This window comes from Nomascus leucogenys, chromosome 12 (assembly GCF_006542625.1).
Source record: "Nomascus leucogenys isolate Asia chromosome 12, Asia_NLE_v1, whole genome shotgun sequence".
NCBI lineage: Eukaryota > Metazoa > Chordata > Mammalia > Primates > Hylobatidae > Nomascus > Nomascus leucogenys.
The window spans coordinates 4,228,350-4,247,444 of NC_044392.1; the positions used below are offsets into that span (position 1 = coordinate 4,228,350).

Consider the following 19,095-nt stretch of genomic DNA (forward strand, 5'->3'; position numbering starts at 1 on the left):
CAGGGCTATCTCACGGCTAAGGGAACAACTATCATTAATGGAAAACTAATCCATCATCTACTAAAGGCAGCTTTACTTCCAGGAAAGGTTGCAGTTATCCATTGCAAAGACATCAATCAGATAAAAGCTACATTTCTTTAGGGAACTATGAGGCTGACTATTGTGCTCAACCAATCACCCAATTCCCCAATACCTATTTCCCCTCATACAACATATCCCCTCCTTTTATCCAGAACACCAAATACAACAACTAATCATGGCAGGGGCACAATTCAAACCCCCATACTGGTTCATACAAAACAAATTAGTCCTACCTGACCCTGAAAAAGCAACTCTTTCACGGGACATTCACAACCTCTTCCACACTAGCCATTGCCCTCTACATTTCTTAAGTTCCCATATACACATAACCCCAGATATAAAAGAACAGTTAAAAGCCATTCCCCATCAACGCTCTATTTGCCAGAAAGCTTCGCCCCACTGCAACACTAGACCCCCTTCTTTCCCAACCCATCAAGTCAGGGGACACCTTCCAGGACAGGACTGGCAAATTGATTTTACCCATATGCCCCCAGTAAAAAAAGGTTCGATTTCTGGCCGGATGTGGTGGCTCACACCTGTAATCCCAGCACTTTGGGAGGCTGAGGTGAGCGGATCACCTGAGGTCAAGAGTTTGAGGCCAGCCTGATCAACATGGAGAAACCCCATCTCTACTAAAAATACAAAATTAGCCGGGCATGGTGGCGCATGCCTGTAATCCCAACTATTCAGGAGGCTGAGGCAGGATAATCGCTTGAACCAAGGAGGTGAAGTTTGCAGTGAGCCAAGATTGCGCCATTGCACTCCAGCCTGGCAACAAGAGCGAAACTCCATCTCGAAAAAAAAAGTAAAACAAATGAATCAGCCAGGCACGTTGACTCACGCCTGTAATCACAGCACACGGGGAGGCTGTGGCGGACAGATCACTTGAGGTCAGGAGTTCAAGACCAGACTGGCCAACATGGCGAAACCCCATCTCTACTAAAAATACAAAATTAGCTGGGCATGGTGGGGCACGCCAGTAGTCCCAGCTACTTGAGAGGCTGCAGCAGGAGAATCGCTTGAACCCAGGAGGCAGAGGTTGCAGTGAGCCACCAAGATCACGCCATTGCACTCCAGCCAGGGTTGACAAAAGCAAAACTCTGTCTCAAAAAAAAAAAAAGAAAGAAAAAGAATGAATCAAGCTTCCTATCTCCCAGAGCTCTCCTCTTATTCCTTAAGACTTAATCTTTCAGCCAGTATAAACTATTGAGACTTCAGGGCAAGAAAGACGCATGCAACTTGTGACCTACCTCTACTGCTTGAAATATTGGGCCAAATTTTCAGATCTATCACTGGGGGTGGTTGGAATATCACATCTCAAAATTATCACACATCCTTACAATTTTTTATGATATCATGAATCCTGCCATTTTTTCAACTCAACTCCCAAGGAAGTTAGTAATGATGATGAAACCACCTTTGCCAGATTATGACTGAGAATCGTGAAAGAGATCTAACCTAATGGACTCCATCTTGGTTCTAACCTTTAAACTGTCCTTGTTCCTTCCTGGGCATAGGCTGAACTAACTTTGGGAGGAATTTAGTTTATAGTTTAAAACAAAGACAATAACAGCCCCTTCCCAAAACAAACCTCCTCCTTGCCTGGGGACTAGACTGCCTTTATAAGATTAACAAATTAGCCACAAGATTAGAAATTATGGTTTAGGAGTCATGCAGCTGGAGGCCAAGATTCTGACCCTCCCTAAACAGCTCCTAAGATCAGTGCTTGAGATATTTTGCAGACCCTGCATTTGATGGATCAGCTGGTACTACCCAGATCGCTAAACAGGCTCATCTGATCTTGTGGCCCCCACCAGGGAACTAACTCAGTGCAAGAGGACAGACAGCTTCAACTTCCCATTATTTCATCTCCTACCTAACCAATCAGCACTCCTGGCTCACTGGCTTCCCCCCACCCACCAGTTTACCAAAGGGTTTATATTAGAATTGAGGCTAATTCCAAAGGATATTTAAGGACCATAGCAGCAAGGATCAGGAGGCCCTTTTGGTCTGGACCTCACCTTCACAAGGGCCTCAAATTTAGATTTTTGAGAATATCTCCTTTAAAGGTAATTGTCAAATATGATTATAATAAGTTCATCCTTCAACCTTATATATATGTTTTAGAATCCTCTTATGCCTTTAGGAATAGCACAGTTAGTTCGTCCTATACTTTTTTAGGTGTTGAAAGTATTGTTAAAAAACATTTAAAGTTATTTTTGACATGCAGTTTGGGGTTATTTTAATTTTTTTTTTTTCTTTTTGAGACGCAGTCTCTCTCTGTCGCTCAGGCTGAAGTGCAGTGGTACAATCTCAGCTCACTGCAACCTCTGCCTCCTGGCTTCAAGCGATTACTACTGCCTCAGACTCCCAAGTAGCTGGGATTACACGCGCCCGCCTCCGTGCCCGGCTAATTTCTGTATTTTTAATACAGACCGGGTTTCACCATGTTGGTCAGGATGGTCTTGAACTCCTGAACTCAAGCAGTCCACCAGCCTCGGCCTTCCAAAGTGCTGGAATTATAGGTGTGACCCACCACGCCCAGCCTGGGGTCATTTTAATTTTAATGTACTAATGAAAGAAGTCTGAACTCCCTCCCTACCTCTGAGGATAATTTCCTTTTACTAGGAATTTACTCTGCAACTGGCACTTTACTAACATTGCCTGTCTTATCTTTTTTTTTTTTTTGAGTCCAGCTTCTGCAGAAGCCTGCCTAATCTTTAGAAACCTACGATGCAGCCACTACAATTATCCCCATTTCAAGGACGAAGAAATTGAGATGTATAGAAGTTGTCAAATCGCTTACTAGCACACAGCTATTAAGTAGTAAAGCCATCTCTCAAATCCAGGAAATCTAACTGCCCTGCCTGAGCTCTGAGTCAAGGGTCGTACTTTCGCTACCAGCCAGCGACGACTTCAAGGGTAAAATCCTATGCGGGCCGTAAGGACTCTTCCCCTCCCCCTTCTCCCACCTTTTCTATCCCAAAGTCGCCCTTCCCAACTCAAGGAGTTGGGACCACCCTGGGCCAGCGGCCCTGCGCATGCTCAGCCGCAGAGCACGACGGGAGAGGGGCGGGGCCGGCGGGGCCGTTTCGCTTCGAAGATTGTTTGAGAATCTTTGGGCGGCGGGCGTCTCTGAGAAAAATTAGTAAGCCTCCTCATGCGGCTCTGGTTTCGGTCTTTACTCCTGCGCCTTACTCGAAAGGGGCAGGGTTTCTGCTGTCGGTCGGAGGGAGGATGACGCGCCGGGTCGGGGTTTTAGAGACGGAGTTTTGAGTGCGGATTCCGCCAGATGGGGGTCGGGAACTCCGGGCCAGGCCCTGACCTGGATTGTGTTTGTCGCCTCCTTTAACCTTGCCCTCATAGATTCGGGGGGTTACTGCTCCCCGCTTCCAGCGATTCTCGCCGCCTCCTGCTCCTGTGTCGTAACTGGGCCTTCAGACTTCGGTCTCCCTCTGCAGCCTCCGTTTCGGAGGCCCCATCACACCTGTAGTTCTCCTTCATCGAGCAGTGATTTTTCAAAAGTTTGACTCCTGGCCGGGCGCGGTGCTTCACGCCTGTAATCCCGACACTTTGGGAGGCCCAGGCGGGCGGATCACTTGAGGTCAGAAGTTCGAGACCAGCCTGGCCAACATGGCAAAACCTCGTCTCTACTAAAAGTACAGAAATTAGCTGGGCTTGGTGGCAGGCGCCTGTAATCTCAGCTATTTAGGAGGCTGAGGCAGAAGAATCGCTTGAACCGGGAGGCAGAGGTTGCATTTAGTCGAGATCGTGCCACTGCACTCCAGAGCGAGACCCCTTCTCAAAAAAAAAAAAGTTTGCTGAACCCCAAAAGCACAGTTTGAACGCTGCTGATTTACAAGATTAATTTTAAGGTATTTGGTATCAGGGACCTTCCTGACATGACCCATGTCTACTTTTTCAGCTTTCCAGTTCCTTCTACTAGCACTCTTGCACTTGTACTTTATCTGCAACAATAGTCCCACTCCTTCTAGTTCCCATATATTTGTGCTTCTTTTTTTTTTTTTTTTTTTTTTTGAGACAGGGTCTCGCTCTTTGGCCCAGGCTGAGTGCAGTGACACGATCACGGCTCACAAGCAGTCTCAGCCTTCCGAGCTTAAGCGATCCTCCCACCTCAGGCTCCAGAGTAGCTGGAACAATAGGTGCTTCCCACTATGCCCAGCTAATTTTTATATTTTTTGTAGAGACAGGTTATCTCCATGTTGCCTAGGCTGGTCTCGAACTCCTGAATTGAAGCAATCCACCCGCTTCAGCCTCTCAAAGTGCTGGGATTACAGGCTTGAGCCACTGTGCCTGGCTATTTGTGGTTTTGTACATGCTGTCTCTATACCAGGAATATCCGCCATCATTGGTTGGTAGACACTTTAAAACCCAGCTCAAATTTCACCTCCCAGAAGACTGACCATCTTCTTTTTTCATTTCTTCTCAGTACCTTGTATATACTTACTGGCTGGGACATCCTACTCATTAGTGTAACCCCGTACCAAGGCACTTCGGAAATGATGGCTCCTCATTGCCTGCAGAATTAACCATGGACATTTTAGTTTGGTTTGAAAAGCATGTAGCCTTCTGCCTCCAGCCATCCCATCAGGCTAGTAAAAGACCTTGCAGAACTCAGTTGAATAAAATTTTTTTTTTTTTTTTTTTTTGAGACAGCATTTCATTCTTGTCGCCCAGACTGGAGTGCAGTAGCACGATCTCAGCTCACTGCAACCTCCACCTCCCGAGTTCAAGTGATTCTCCTGCCTCAGCCTCCCAAGTAGCTGGGATTACACCACACCTGGCTAATTTTTGTTTAGTAGAGAAGGGTTTCACCATGTTGGCCAGGCTGGTCTAGAACTCCGACCTCAGGTGATCCACCCTCTCAAAGTGCTGGGATTGCAGACAGGAGCCACCGTGCCCGGCTGAATAAAATAAATCTTAGCAAAGTGTAACGTATAAAGAAGTGGTGTAATGCAAAGAAATAAGGGATAGGAGTATATCTGCTTCCAGACTCTGTTTTGTTTTTGCTTGTGTCCATACCATACTATCTTAATTTACTGTAGCTTTATAAGCCCTTCCAACTTTTTTTTTTTTTTGAGATTGTCTTGGTTATTCTAGGCTCTGTATGCACATTCTATATACATTAGAATTACGTTGCAAATTCCACAAAAACACCTGCTGGGATTTTCATCTACAGCTTAATTAGGAGAAAAATTAACTTAATATTGACTCTTTCCATCAATGAGCATTTATTTAGATCTTCCTTAATTTCTCTCAGCAATGTTTTGTTTTCACTGTAGAGTTCTTTAATAGCTTTCGTTAGATTTATTCCTATATTTGATATTTATGTTGCTGCAGAAAATGGTTATTTTTATATTTTTCTGTTCTAGTATAAAGAAATAAAATTGATTTTTTTTCGTTTGAGACGGAGTCGCACTGTGTCACCCAAGCTGGAATGCAGTGGCACAATCTCGGTTCACTGCAGCCTCTGACACCCAGGTTCAAGTGATTCTCCTGTTTCAGCCTCCTGAGTAGCTGGTATTACAGGCGCCCACCACCACGCCCAGCTAATTCTTTTTTATTTTTAGTAGATACGGGTTTCACCATGTTAGGCTGGTCTTGAACTCCTGACCTCAGGTAATCCCCCCGCCTCTGCCTCCCAAATTGCTAGGATGACAGGCGTGAGCCACTGCACCTGGCCAAAATTTATTTTCGAATGTCTTGCTAAGCTTAATAATTTGGAGATTCTTTTGAATTTTCTTTGTATAGAATCATGTCATCCATGAATAATAACAATTTTACTGCCTTTTCAAAGTTTGTCTTTTATTTTTTTGTGCTTTATTGATCTGACTAGAACTTCTACTACAATGTTGAAGATAAGCGATAAGAAAAATTCTAAAATGCGGATCTTGTATTATCCTATGATTCTGCTGAATTCACTTATTCTAAGTTTCTTTTGTGGGGGGTGAGTTGGGGGAGGTTCCTTAGAGTTTTCTATATGCAGTCATGTCTACAAATAAAAACAGTTTTCTTCCTTTCCAACTTTTTTTTTTTTTTTTTGAAATGGAGTCTTGCGCTGTCACCCAGGCTGGAGTACAGTGGCACGATCTGGGCTCACTGCAACCTCCACCTCCTGGATTCATGCAGTTCTCCTGCCTCAGCCTCCCGAGTAGCTGGGATTACAGGTGTGTGCACCACCATACCCAGCTAATTTTTGTATTTTTAGTAGAGATGGGGTTTCACCATGTTGGCCAGGCTGGTCATGAACTCCTGACCTCAAGTGATCCGCCTGCCTCAGCCTCCCAAAGTGTTGGGATTACAGGCATGAGCCACCACGCCTGGCCTCCTTTCCAACTTTTATGCTAAATTCCCATCTACTATTTTACTTTAGCTTAAAGAATTTCCTTTAGTGGCCGGGCATGGTGGCTCGCCCCCGTAATCCCAGCACTTTGGAAGGCCGAGGCGGGTGGATCACCTGGGGTCAGGAGTTCCAGACCAGCCTGGCCAACATGGTGAAACCCCGTCTCTACTAATGATACAAAAAATTAGCCAGGAGTGGTAGCGCATGCCTGTAATCCTAGCTACTCAGGAGGCTGAGGCAGGAGAATCGCTTGAACCCGGGAGGTGGAGGTTGCAGTGACCCAAGATTGCACTCCAGCCTGGGCAACAAGAGTAAAACGCTGTCTCCAAAAAAAAAAGAATTTCCTGTAGCATTTCTACAGTGTTTTCATTTATCTGAAAATGTCTTTATTTTGCTCTTAATCTTGAAGGATATTTTTACTGAATATAAAATTTTAGGTAGATTTTTCCCCAGCACTTTAAAGATACTACATTGGCTTCTAGGGTTCTAGGGTTTCATTGTTTCTTTTCTTTTTTTTTTTTTTTTTTTTTTTGAGACAGGGTCTCACTCTGTCCCCCAGGCTGGTGTGCAGTGGCTTGATCACAGCTCACTGTAGCCTCACCCTCCTGGCTTAAGCAGTCTTACCACCTCGGCCTCGAGTAGCTGGGACTCCAGATGCACACCATCATACCCAGCTAATCTTTTAATTGTTTTTAGAGATGGGGGTCTCACTATGCTGCCAGGGGGTGGCGTCGAACTCCTGGGCTAAGCAGTCCTCTGTCCTCTACGTCCCGACATGTTCAAATTACAAGTGTGAATCACCACACCCAACCTTACTGCTTTTAAGATTCTCTTTTTGGTTTTCACCAGTGTAACTATGACGTGCCTACTCAACGTTTTTCTTTATATCTTATTTGTGATTCACAGAGCTTGAATTCATGTGGTTTGATGTTTTGCTTCAGTTTTGGGAAATTGTCCCAAAAAATTGTGGGTATTTTTTGTTATTTTTTTTTTCGAGACTGTCTCAGTCTGTCACCCAGGCTGGTGTGCAGTGGTGCAATCATAGCTCACTGTAACCTGGAACTCTTTCCTGGGCTCAGGTGATCCTCCAGCCTCAGCCTCCCATGTAGCCTGTGCTACAGGCATCCACCACCATGCCCAGCTAATTTTTCTAATTTCTTTGTAGAGGTGAGGGTCTCACTATGTCACCTACGCTGGTCTCAAACTCCTGGGCTCAGACTCCTGCCTTGGCCTCCCAAAGTTCTGGGATTACAGGCGTGAGCCACCTTGCCTGGTATTTTCTTTCAAATACTGCTTCTTTTGCATTGTCTATTTTCTCTTATTCTAGAACTGAATAAGAGATCCCACATGGCACATTATTTCAATGTTCCATCCTTTTATCTCTGTGCATCAGTCTACCTTCTAGCTTGTCTTCTTCACTAATTTGATATTCATCTATTGAATTCTTAGTTTCCTCACTGTGTTTTCTAATTCTAGATTTTCCATTTAACTCTTTTTTTTTTTTTTGATGGATTCCAGGTCACTGCAGAACTTCTCCATCTTTCCTCTGTTTTCTCAAACATAACCAAGTCCTTGCCTGACAAGAACAATATCTGAGTCACCTGTGGGTTTGTTTCTATTGCCATTTTTTTTCCAGTCAGTTTTGGGATTTTAAAAATTCCTCTTAGTCCATAAATTATTACTGGATTCTGGAAATTTTGGATGAACATTATTAGCATCCGGGTGTACTTCCTTCAAAGCAGACTAAGGTTGCCATTAGGCACGTGGATAGTAGTAGCAGATGACATTGATCCTGTTGAGGGTTGATTATAGGCCTTGTTAAGGCTGGTCTATTTCAGTTTGTCCTTTCTTCTTGGAAGTGGTCTCTTTTCCTCCTGGGGCATGGCCATTACTCCTAGGGCAAGGCCCTCCTTGAGTCTCAACCGGAAATCCAGGTCTTTACCAAAACCCCTCTATCTTGCTGGTCTTAAATTTCAACTCTCAACTCAGCATAGCTGCTATAATCTTATTAGCTCTTTGACATTTAACTGCTGTGTTCTGTTAAGTTTTTGAAGTCTCACTCTGTAAATGTGCAGTTTAGGAGTCCACCAATGACTTGGAGGAGGGGAGATTTGTATGCATATTATTTTTCTGTGGTTCCCTCCTCTCCCATATTGTGCCTCTTGAGTTCCAGCTACTTTAGAATCCAGTACTTCTAACTGTCTCCTGCTGGTTTCTGCTTGGGTTTCCACTATTTTGTCATGGAAAGCCCCTTACTAGTAAAGTCTGTTAAATTTTGTAATTAATTCCAGTGAAAGGATTTAGTATGCTAAAGGCTACTCTGTTATGCCTGGATTTATCTGTTTTTTGTTTTGTTTTGGTTTGGTTTCTTTTGGAGACAGAGTCTCGCTCTGTCGCCCAGGCTGGTGTGCAGTGACGTGATCTCAGCTCACTGCAACCTCCGCCTCCTGGATTCAAGCAGTTCTCCTGCCTCAGCCTCCCTAGTAGCTGAGAATACAGGCACGTGCTACCATGCCCTGCTAATTTTTGTATTTATAGTAAATATAGGGTTTCACCATGTTGGCCAGGCTGGTCTTGAACTCCTGACCTCAAGTGATCCTCCCACCTTGGCCTCCCAAAGTGCTGGGATTACAGGTGTGAGCCACTGTGCCTGGCCCTGGCTAATTTTTTTTGTATTTTTAGTAGAGACAGGGTTTCACCATATTGGCCAGGCTGGTCTCAAACTCCTGACCTTAGGTGATTTACCCGCCTTGGCCTCCCAAAGTTCTGGGATTACATTACAGGTGTGAGCCACCATGCCCGGCCCCATTTTTTTTTTTTTTTTTTTAAGACAGAGTCTCGCTCTGTCACCCAGGCTGGAGTGCAGTGGCACCATCTCAGCTCACTGCAAGCTCCGCCTCCCGGGTTCACGCCCTTCTCCTGCTTCAGCCTCCCGAGTAGCTGGGACTACAGGCGCCCACCACCACGCCCGGCTAATTTTTTGTATTTTTAATAGAGACAGGGTTTCACCGTGTTAGCCAGGATGGTCTCGATCTCCTCACCTCGTGATCCACCCGCCTCAGCCTCCTAAAGTGCTGGGATTACAGGCGTGAGCCACTGCGCCCGGCCCCCATATTATTTTTAATTCTTGCTAGTCTGTTAAAATCTGGAGCTCAGTTGGTTTACAAACTGCATAGGATCTGATTAGGCAGAAATGACTTTTGCAGGAAGGAAAGCAGTATGAGGACAAGTAAAGTGAGGAGGTTAAGGTGCAGCTGATTCTTTGCCTTGACATCTGTCTCCCTTTCCCTCTGGCCCAAAGAGGAGAGTAGTGTTTTCTTCTGTGGTTGTTGTAGATCGCTCTTTGGCTGCAGCTGTCCTTTGCTGACCCTGAAACCACCTCCTTGACTACATTCCAGCTTCAGGGACAATAGCCTCCTTCCTTGAACAGTCATTCCTAGGGCTCTCCTGGGCCTGCCCTTTCCTGCCTTTGGTGTGGCACATGCCAGCCCCCTAGCTCTAATAGGGAATTATTTTTGTTAAATCAGTATTCTGTACCCCTCATTCCCAGCCTAATTTTGAAATGTACTTGTGGTTGGAGTGCTAGGTTCACACTGGCCCCTAGCATTTGTGGGGTCCTTGCTAAGAGTATGAATGGAAGCCCACATACTCTGTGTCTAAATATTTAAAAGTTATAAATTAAGCTAACACATCATGGAATAAAATGAGTTCCATCCTCCTGCTGTGACAAATACACCTTTGTAATGACCAAATAGAAAAATACATGTAAAGCTGTGGTTTTCAGGACTGAAAGTAAGCAAATTATCAATGATGACATAATTCAATTTTATGTATTATGTTTAAACATTATATTTGGGTTACTCATGGTAAATTTTTATCACAGAAAATATAGAAGATTTGAATTTCATTATATAAATCACTGTCATTCATAATGTGGCTTTTTAAAATCATTTCTTCAAGTCATATTTATATTCATACAGAATTTTAAGGTTTTTTCCCAAAATTTTCAATATTGGGTTGTTAGTTTATTTTATTTATTTATTCTGAGATGGAATCTTACTCTGTCACACAGGCTGGAGTGCGGGGGTGCAGTCGTATCTCACTGCAACCTCTGCCTCCCAGGTTCAGGTGATCCTCCCGCCTCAGCCTCCTGAGTAGCTGGGACTGCAGTCTGGGCTATTTATAAAAAGCAGAAAATGACTGTTGCTAAATTTGTTCAACTCTGTCTCCAATCAAAATTATAACTTAATCTGTAGCAGTAAAAAAAAGTCTCTATATAAATTAGTTTTGAGATTATATGTCTGTGAATCTTATTTATCGTCATGCAGTTTCCTTTCATTATTGTAACTGCCTTGTATTTCATTGAAATCTCATGCAATTTTTTTCAGTTAAAAAATTCTTTTTTCTTCTTTTGAGATGCAATTTCGCACTGTCGCCCAGGCTTGAGTGCAGTGGCCCGATCTTGGCTCACCGCATCCTCCGCCTCCTGGGTTTAAGCAATTCTCTGCCTCAGCAGAGGATTACAGGTGCTCACCACCACATTCAGCTAATTTTTTTTGTATTTTTAGTAGAAATGGGGTTTCACCATCTTGGCCAGGCTGATCTTGAACTCCTGACCCTGTGATCCACCCACCTCAGCCTCCCAAAATGCTGGGATTACAGGCATGAGCCACCGCACCCGGCCTTTTTTTTTTTTTTTTTTTTTTTTTTTTGAGATGGAGTCTTGCTCTGTCGCATCCAGGCTGGAGTGCAGTGGCACGATCTCTGCTCACAGCAGCCTCCACCTCCCAGGTCAAGAGATTCTCCTGTCTCAGCCTCCCAAGAGCTGGAACTACAGGTGTGTGTCACTGCACCTGACTAATTTTTTGTATTTTTAGTAGGGGTTTCACCATGTTGGCCAGGCTAGTCTCAAACTCCTGACCTCAGGTTATCTGCCCACCTCAGGCTCCCAAAGTGCTGAGATTACAGAGGTGAGCCACTGTGCCGGCCCAAAAATTCATTTTTTAACAGTAGTTTAAACCATCAGGGTTATATAAATACTATTGTACTAATTTTCCAGGAGGAATCTGGATGATATCCCCTGGAGGTCTATATGTGTATCTGGAAATAACTCTTGAAACTTGCATTTTCTTTTTTTTTTTTTGAGATGGAGTTTCGCTCTTCTTGCCCAGGCTAGAGTGCAATGGCGCGGTCTCAGTTTGCTCAACCTCTACCTCCCGGGTGCAAGTGATTCTCTTGCCTCAGCCTCCCAAATAGCTGGGATTACAGGCATGCACCACCATGCTCGGCTAATTTTTTGTATTTTTAGTAGAGACGGGGTTCCTCCACGTTGGTCAGGCTGGTCTCGAACTCCCGACCTCAGGTGATCAGCCCGCGCTGGCCTCCCAAAGTATTGGGATTACAGGCATGAGCCACCGTGCCTGACCTCAAAACTTGCAGTTTCTTTGTGATCTCGTGTTTTACTTTAAGAATGAATATGGGCCGGGTGCAGTGGCTCATGCCTGTAATCCCAGCACTTTGGGAGGCTGAGGCCGGTGGATCATGAGGTCAGGAGTTCAAGACCTGCCTGGCCAAGATGGTGAAACCCGGTCTCTACTAAAAATACAAAACTTAGCCAGGCATGCTGGCTGGCACCTATAATCCCAGCTACTCAGGAGGCTGAGGCAGATAATTGGTTGAACCTGGGAGACAGAGGTTGCAGTGAGCTGGGATTGTGCCACTGCACTCCAGCCTGGGCAACAGAGAGAGATTCCATCTCAAGAAAAAAAAAATGAATGTGAATTTTGTTGTCTGCTCTTATCATATTTCTCTCTTTGGTTTAAATTAAAATATTTTATGGCCGGGCGCGGTGGCTCACGTCTGTAATCCCAACATTTTGGGTGGCCGAGGCGGGTGGATGACAAGGTCAGGTGATTGAGACCATCTTGGCCAACATGGTGAAAACCCATCTCCACTAAAAATACAAAAATTAGCTGAGCGTGGTGGCACGTGCCTGTAATCCCAGCTACCCAGGATGCTGAGGCAGGAGAATTGCTTGAACCCAGGAGGTGGAGGTTGCAGTGAGCCATGATCGCACCGCTGCACTCCAGCCTGGGCAACAGAGTGAGATTCCATCTCAAAATGTGTGTATGTATATATATGTGTATATATTTTATATTACTGCCAAGTAATATTGCCCAGCAGGAAGATGTGCAACATTCATCCTTTGACTATTAATACCTGTACTCTTTCATACTATGATTTAGCCCTACTTTGGAAAGATGAGTAGGGCTATATTAAAAGGAAGTCTGTAGGACTTATTTTACTCTAATGTGCATCTTGTTAGAAAAGGAAGTAATGAGGAAGTAATGGATCTGTCACTAATACATGTTTTGCTCTTCTTATACCCAAACAAATGTTGCATAGCCTTTTCCCTTGCCTCAGAAATTTTCAGGATGCTTTCCTTTTTTTTTTTTTTTTTTGAGACAGAGTCTCACACTTTTGCCTCGCAGATTCAAGCGATTCTACTGTCTCAGCCTCCCAAGTAGCCGGGATTATAGGCACCCACCACCACGCCCGGCTAATTTTTTATATTTTTTAGTGGAGATGGGGTTTCACTATGTTGGCCAGGCTGGTCTCAAACTCCTGACCTCCTGATCCACCCACCTCAGCCTCCCAGAGCGCTGGGATTTCAGGCATGAGCCACTGCGCCCAGCCTCCACTATTTTTATGTTTGTATGATGACACGTTTGAAGGAGTTGCAAGATGCCAAAGCTCATAGGTACTTTGTTTTGTTTTGTCTTACAAATAACAATAATTGTACCTCATGTAAACCTCATTGGCTGTGATACCACCACTGCACAAAACTCGGTGCATTGTTTTTAATTGATGTTTAGACTTGCATGGCATATGTACTTTCAGGTGAAGGGAATCTACCTAATGACAAATAGTTAATTTTTAGTGAGTTTTGCTTTACTGCTTGTGTATAATGCTCAAATGGGCTGGACAGAGGCTGTATGAGCTATTTATTGCACTTGACACTCAGGCCTTATTTAACTTTCTGCATTGGGATAGGAACTTTCAACAAAAACTGAGCTAAAGATGGAAATGAGGGAAGGTGGTTGAGCCCCAATCACAGAAATAAAAAATAATGGCAGAATTACTTGGGTCTTTCATGTACTAACCCAGAATAAAACCATAGTCCTGGAATTACTCCTGTAAGAGGTTTTTTGTTTTTTTTACTTTTTTGGAGCCCATTATTCTAAGTGATCCTGTAACAACTTCAACTTCTCCACATTTGTGTTAGTTATCATCTGCCCTCCATAATGATTAGTTGTAAGGCTTTTTTTTTTTTTTTTTTTTTTTTTTTGAGACGGAGCCTTGTTCTGTCACCCGGGCTGGAGTGCAGTGGCGTGATCTTGGCTCACTGCAAGCTCTGCCTCCCAGATTCACACCATTCTCCTGCCTCAGCCTCCCGAGTAGCTGGGACTACAGGTGCCCGATATAAGGCTCTTTTTTTTTTTTTTTTTTTTTTCTCGGCTCACTGCAAGCTCCGCCTCCTGGGTTCACGCCATTCTCCTGCCTCAGCCTCCCGGAGTATCTGGGACTACAGACACCCGCCACCATGCCCGGCTAATTTTTTTGTATTTTAGTAGAGACAGGGTTTCACCATGTTAGCCAGGATGGTCTTGATCTTCCGACCTCGTGATCCGCCCACTTCGGCCTCCCAAAGTGCTAGGATTACAGGCGTGAGCCACTGAGCCCGGCCTATAAGTCTCTTTTTTAAGGATCTAGGAGACAGGAAGACTTGCACTCTGAAGCTAAGCTAGGGTGGCAGGAAGGGAAAGAGTTCCAAAGGATTTAGAATCAGAGGTAACAGCTACCAGATAAGTGGAAAGTAGGCCTCAGTCAAGGAAAAAGGAGAAAACAAGGAACCAATCTGTCTTTGAAAAAGAGACCTTGCTGGGAGGGATAGCATTAGAAGCTATACCTAATATAGGTGACAGGTTGATGGGTGCAGCAAACCACCATGGCGTGTGTATACCTATAGAACAAAACTGCACGTTCTGCACATACACCCCGGAACTTTAATGAAAAAAGAAAAAAGAGACCTTGCTTTCGTGGTTCCTCAATAGTTGTAAGATTGACCAAAAAGGAATCTATTGATTTGGATAGTGAGGAGAAGCCGGCAGGCATGTGTGATGGGAAAATAGACTTAAGATTTATTTGACTGTAATCCCAGCTACTCGGGAGGCTGAGGCAGGAGAATCACTTGAACCCGGGAGGCTGTGGTTGCAGTGAGCTGAGATCGCGCCATTGCACTCCATCCTGGGCAACGAGAGCAAAACTCTTGTCTCAAAAAAAAAAAAAAAAAAAAAAAGACTTAAAAGGTAGATTGATCTAATTTCATAATTAGATTTAGGGAGAAGAAGAATAATTCCAGGTTAATCCTAGATTTCTGGCATGGGAAATTAGGTATATGATATTGCTATCTACCAAAAAAGGGAATATCTGTAAAGCCAGTTTGTTGGGGTAATAAAAGAATGTAGTTTTACTGAGGCAAGAGGATTGCTTGAGACCAGAGTTCAAATCCCTTGAGTTTGAGGGAACTGTGGAACATTCAAGTGGAGATATTTATTTATTTATTTATTTATTTATTTTGAGACGGAGTCTCCCAGCCTGGAGTGCAGTGGCGCAATCTCGGCTCACTGCAAGCTCCGTCTCCCGGGTTTACACCATTCTCCTGCCTAAGCCTCCCAGTAGCTGGGACTACAGGTGCCTGCCACCAAGCCCGGATAATTTTTTTTGCATTTTTAGTAGAGATGAGGTTTCACTGTGTTAGCCAAGATGATCTTGATCTCCTGACCTCATGATCCACCTGCCTCGGCCTCCCAAAGTGCTGGGATTACAGGCGTGAGCCACTGCCCCGGCCAAGTGGAGCTATTTAATAGGCAATTAGGTATGTGGGCCACAGCTCAGGAATGTTGGGGAAAAACAGCCCATAGGTGATAGTTGAATCTGAGGTTGTGATCATAGGCCAGGTGCAGATGGACACCTGTCATTCAAGCACTTTGGGAGGCTGAGGTGAGAGGATCACTTGAGCCCAGGAGTTCGAGATCAGTCTGGGCAACATAGTGAGACACCTTCTCTACCAAAAAAAAAAAAAAAAAATTACCTGGGCATGGTGGCACATGCCTGTGGTCCCAGCTACGTGGGAGACTAAGGTGGGAGAATTGCTTGATCCCAGGAGGGTGAGGCTGCAGTGAACTGAGATAGTGCCACTGCCTCAGTGACAGAGCGAGACCTTGTCTCAAAAAAAAAAAAAGAGAAAAAGACTTGGTTTTTGTTTGTTTTGTTTTGTTTTGTTTTGTTTTTTGAGATGGAGTCTCGCTCTGTCTCCCAGGCTAGAGTGCAATGGCACAATCTTGGCTCACTGCAACCTCTGCCTCCCGTTTTCAAGTTATTCTCCTGCCTCAGCCTCCGGAGTAGCTGGGATTACAGGCGCCTGCCACCGTGCCCAGCTAATTTTTGTATTTTTAGTAGAGACGGGGTTTTGCCATGTTGGCCAGGCTCGTCTCGAACTCCTCACTTCAGGTGATCCACTTGCCTCAGCCTCCCAAAGTGCTGGGATTACAGGCATGAGCCACTGCGCCTGGCCAAAGACTTGGTTTTTTTGTTTGTTTGAGACAGAATCTCGCTCTGTTGCCCAGGGTGGAGTGCAGTAGTGTGATCTCAGTTCACTGCAGCCTCTGCCTCCTGGGTTGAAGTGATTCTGCTGCCTCAGCCTCCTGAGTAGCTGAGATCACAGGCACACACCACCACACCCGGTTGATTTTTTTTATGTATTTTTAGTAGAGACGGGATTTCGCCTTGTTCACCAGGCTAGTCTCAAACTCCTGACCTCAGGTGATCCACCCGCCTTGGCCTCCCAAAGTGCTGGGATTACAGGCGTGAACCACTGCACCTGGCCAACAGGTCTTGTCTTTTCTTTTCTTTTCTTTTCTTTTCTTTTCTTTTCTCTTTTCTTTTCTTTCTTTTCTTTCCTACCTTTCTTTTCTTTCTTTTCTTTCCTACCTTTCTTTCTTTCTTTCCTTTCTTTTTCTTTTCTTTTCTTTTCTTTTCTTTTCCTTTCCTTTCCTTTCTTTTCTTTTCTTTTCTTTCTTGACAGAGTCTCGCTCTGTCACCCAGGCTGGAGTGCAGTGGCGCGATCTTGGCCCACTGTAACCGCTGCCTCCCAGGTTCAAGCTATTCTTCTGCCTCAGCCTACCGAGTAGCTGGGATTACTGGTGCACGCCACCAAGCCTAATTTTTTGTATTTTTAGTAGAGATGGGATTTCAGCATGTTGACCAGACTGGTCTCAAACTCCTGATCTCACGTGCTCCACCCACCTCAGCCTCCCAGAGTGTTGGGATTACAGGCGTGAGCCACTGTGCCCAGCCAACTTTGTTAGTTTTTTAAAGCCAGGGGTTCAAGATCATAGAGCAGGCAAGGAGAGTACTGGGGAATTGTGTTTTTGAGGAACACAAACATTTTAGAAGCAGGTAAAATAAGTATTTGTGAAAAATACTGGCAAAGAGGTAAAATGAGAAATAGGAGACCTCGGAGTAAGAAAAATGAAAGGAATTTCAAGAATGGGGAAAGGAGTGGTCAGAGAGAGGGCAGATAGCTTTAGATTCTAGAATGTATTTAAGTGCTTATATCCTGGAATCAATAGGAGGGGAAGAGGAACTGAAGAAGCAAATGAGAAGGATAACTGGAGGGCAGAGAGGGGTAGTGAGTACAGATTGGGTTAACCTCAGATAGAAAGCTTTACATTTCTTTTTTTTTTGTTTGTTTGTTTGTTTGTTTGTTGAGACACAGTCTCACTCTGTCGCCCAGGCTGGAGTGCAGTGGCTCAATGTCCATTCACTGCGACCTCCACCTCCCAGGTTCAAGCGATTCTCGTGCCTCAGCCTCCTGAGTAGCTGGGATTACAGGTATGTGCCACCACAACCCGGCTAATTTTTGTATCTTTAGTAGAGATGGGGTTTCACCATGTTGGCCAGGCTGGTCTCAAACTCCTGACCTCAAGTGATCCGCCCACCTCGGCCTCCCAAAGTGCTGGGTTTACAGGTGTGAGCCACCGACCCTGGCCGAAAGCTTTACATTTTCTACTATTGAAAAGTTAAAAATACACTTGTTAGTTTTGGTGGTTTTATGCTGCATTCAGTCTTGGGGGAACAGAAATGGAGACTATTTCCAGAAGAAGGTACAGAGTTGGTAGTAGCTAGCAGAGAAGTATAGAGCAAAACTATATTGAAGAATAATGGGTGAAAGGAAAGAAGTCAGTGTTCTTACAGTGAAGGAACCTTGATGCCAAGCTGTCTAAAGACCCTTTTGTGGTTCTAGAAAATTACCATATTTAAAAGGACTAATTTTAAAATCAAACTCTTTATCAATATTTTATTTTAGGAATCTGGAAACTGTTCTTCAGGAAGAAACCCATTAGTTTGGAACTGGAGAATTCCTTTGCATCAGATACTAAAATGAAAGAACCACTGTTAGGTGGTGAGTGTGACAAGGCAGTGGCATCACAGCTGGGGCTGCTAGATGAAATTAAGACAGAACCCGACAATGCTCAAGTAAATATTTTCCCTTATTTCCATTATTTCTAGAGCAGCGTTTAACTATACATTTTACTTACGAAGGTGCTGAAATTATTCATTGAAAAACTCAAATCCTTATCTCCTCCAAAGCAGTTAATTAAATAATACAAGGTATATGTTGTTAAGTGCCACTACAAGTATATGTAAGAAAATGATTTGAGGAAAGATTAGACTGTTTGGAATTGGGTTTTTGCATAGGTAAAAGGATTGTTTGGGGTGTTGTGGGCCTAGCTAAGGTTAACACTTTTTTTTTTTTTTGCCAGATTCTACTTCCAGAGAAGGTTAACACATTTTGTTTTTCTTAACTTGAAACAATACAAATTACATTTTTTAATCTAAATTAATTTTTTATGTAAATTAAAAAAATTTTTTTAGACATATCACTAAAGAACCTATAAAAGATGAACTGACTTGAGCTGTGAGTATTGTTTAAGTAGAGAAAACATTCCTTAGAATGTTTGTATATGTGGCCAGGCACAGTGGCTCACACCTGTAATCCCAGAACTTTGGGAGGCCAAGGTGGGAGGATCACTTGAGCCCAAGAGTTTGAGACCAACCGGGTGACAAGACCTTGTCTCTATAAAAAATACAAAAATTAGCCAGGCATAGTGGTGCATGCCTATAGTCTCAGCTACTTGAGAGGCTACAGCAGGAGGATCGCTTGAGCCCAGGAATTCAAGGAAGCAGTGAGCTATGATTGTGCCATTGCACTCTAGCCTGGGTAACAAAGCGAGACCCTATCTCTTAAAAAAAAAAAAAAAAAAAAAAAAAGGAATGTTTGTATATGAACTGTGAACCAGCTGAAAGTTCTAATGAAAGAAAAAAATCACTAAAAAGAGTAATTTATTTGTAGTATTCTATTTAGAAATAGCCTAAAGTAGATTAATATTAAATAAGGGTATGCTTACCATTGAGTTGTTAACACTGGGGAATGTTACTCATCTAGGAACTATCTATTGCTTCTTCATGCCATGGACATTCAGGCATAGATCAAGTTTAGATATGGTGGCTATGAAATTGCCTCC

General features: G+C 43.9%; 1 protein-coding gene across 5 annotated transcripts in view; it reads left to right on the forward strand.

Moving 5' to 3' along the window:
• The first annotated feature begins 3,147 nt into the window (after positions 1-3,147).
• Positions 3,148-19,095, forward strand: part of ZMYM1 (zinc finger MYM-type containing 1) — a 37,855-nt gene continuing 21,907 nt past the window's right edge. For 2 of the 5 annotated variants that reach the window (XM_030823418.1, XM_003276421.2), the window contains exons 1-2: positions 3,154-3,229; positions 17,877-18,046. In XM_030823418.1, the coding sequence (XP_030679278.1) occupies positions 17,951-18,046 (96 nt within the window). In that variant the 5' untranslated portion in view covers positions 3,154-3,229; positions 17,877-17,950. Of the gene's footprint in view, positions 3,230-16,931; positions 16,967-17,876; positions 18,047-19,095 lie in introns of those variants that run through there. The other 3 variants (XM_030823417.1, XM_030823416.1, XM_012511028.2) reach the window with 3 other exon arrangements.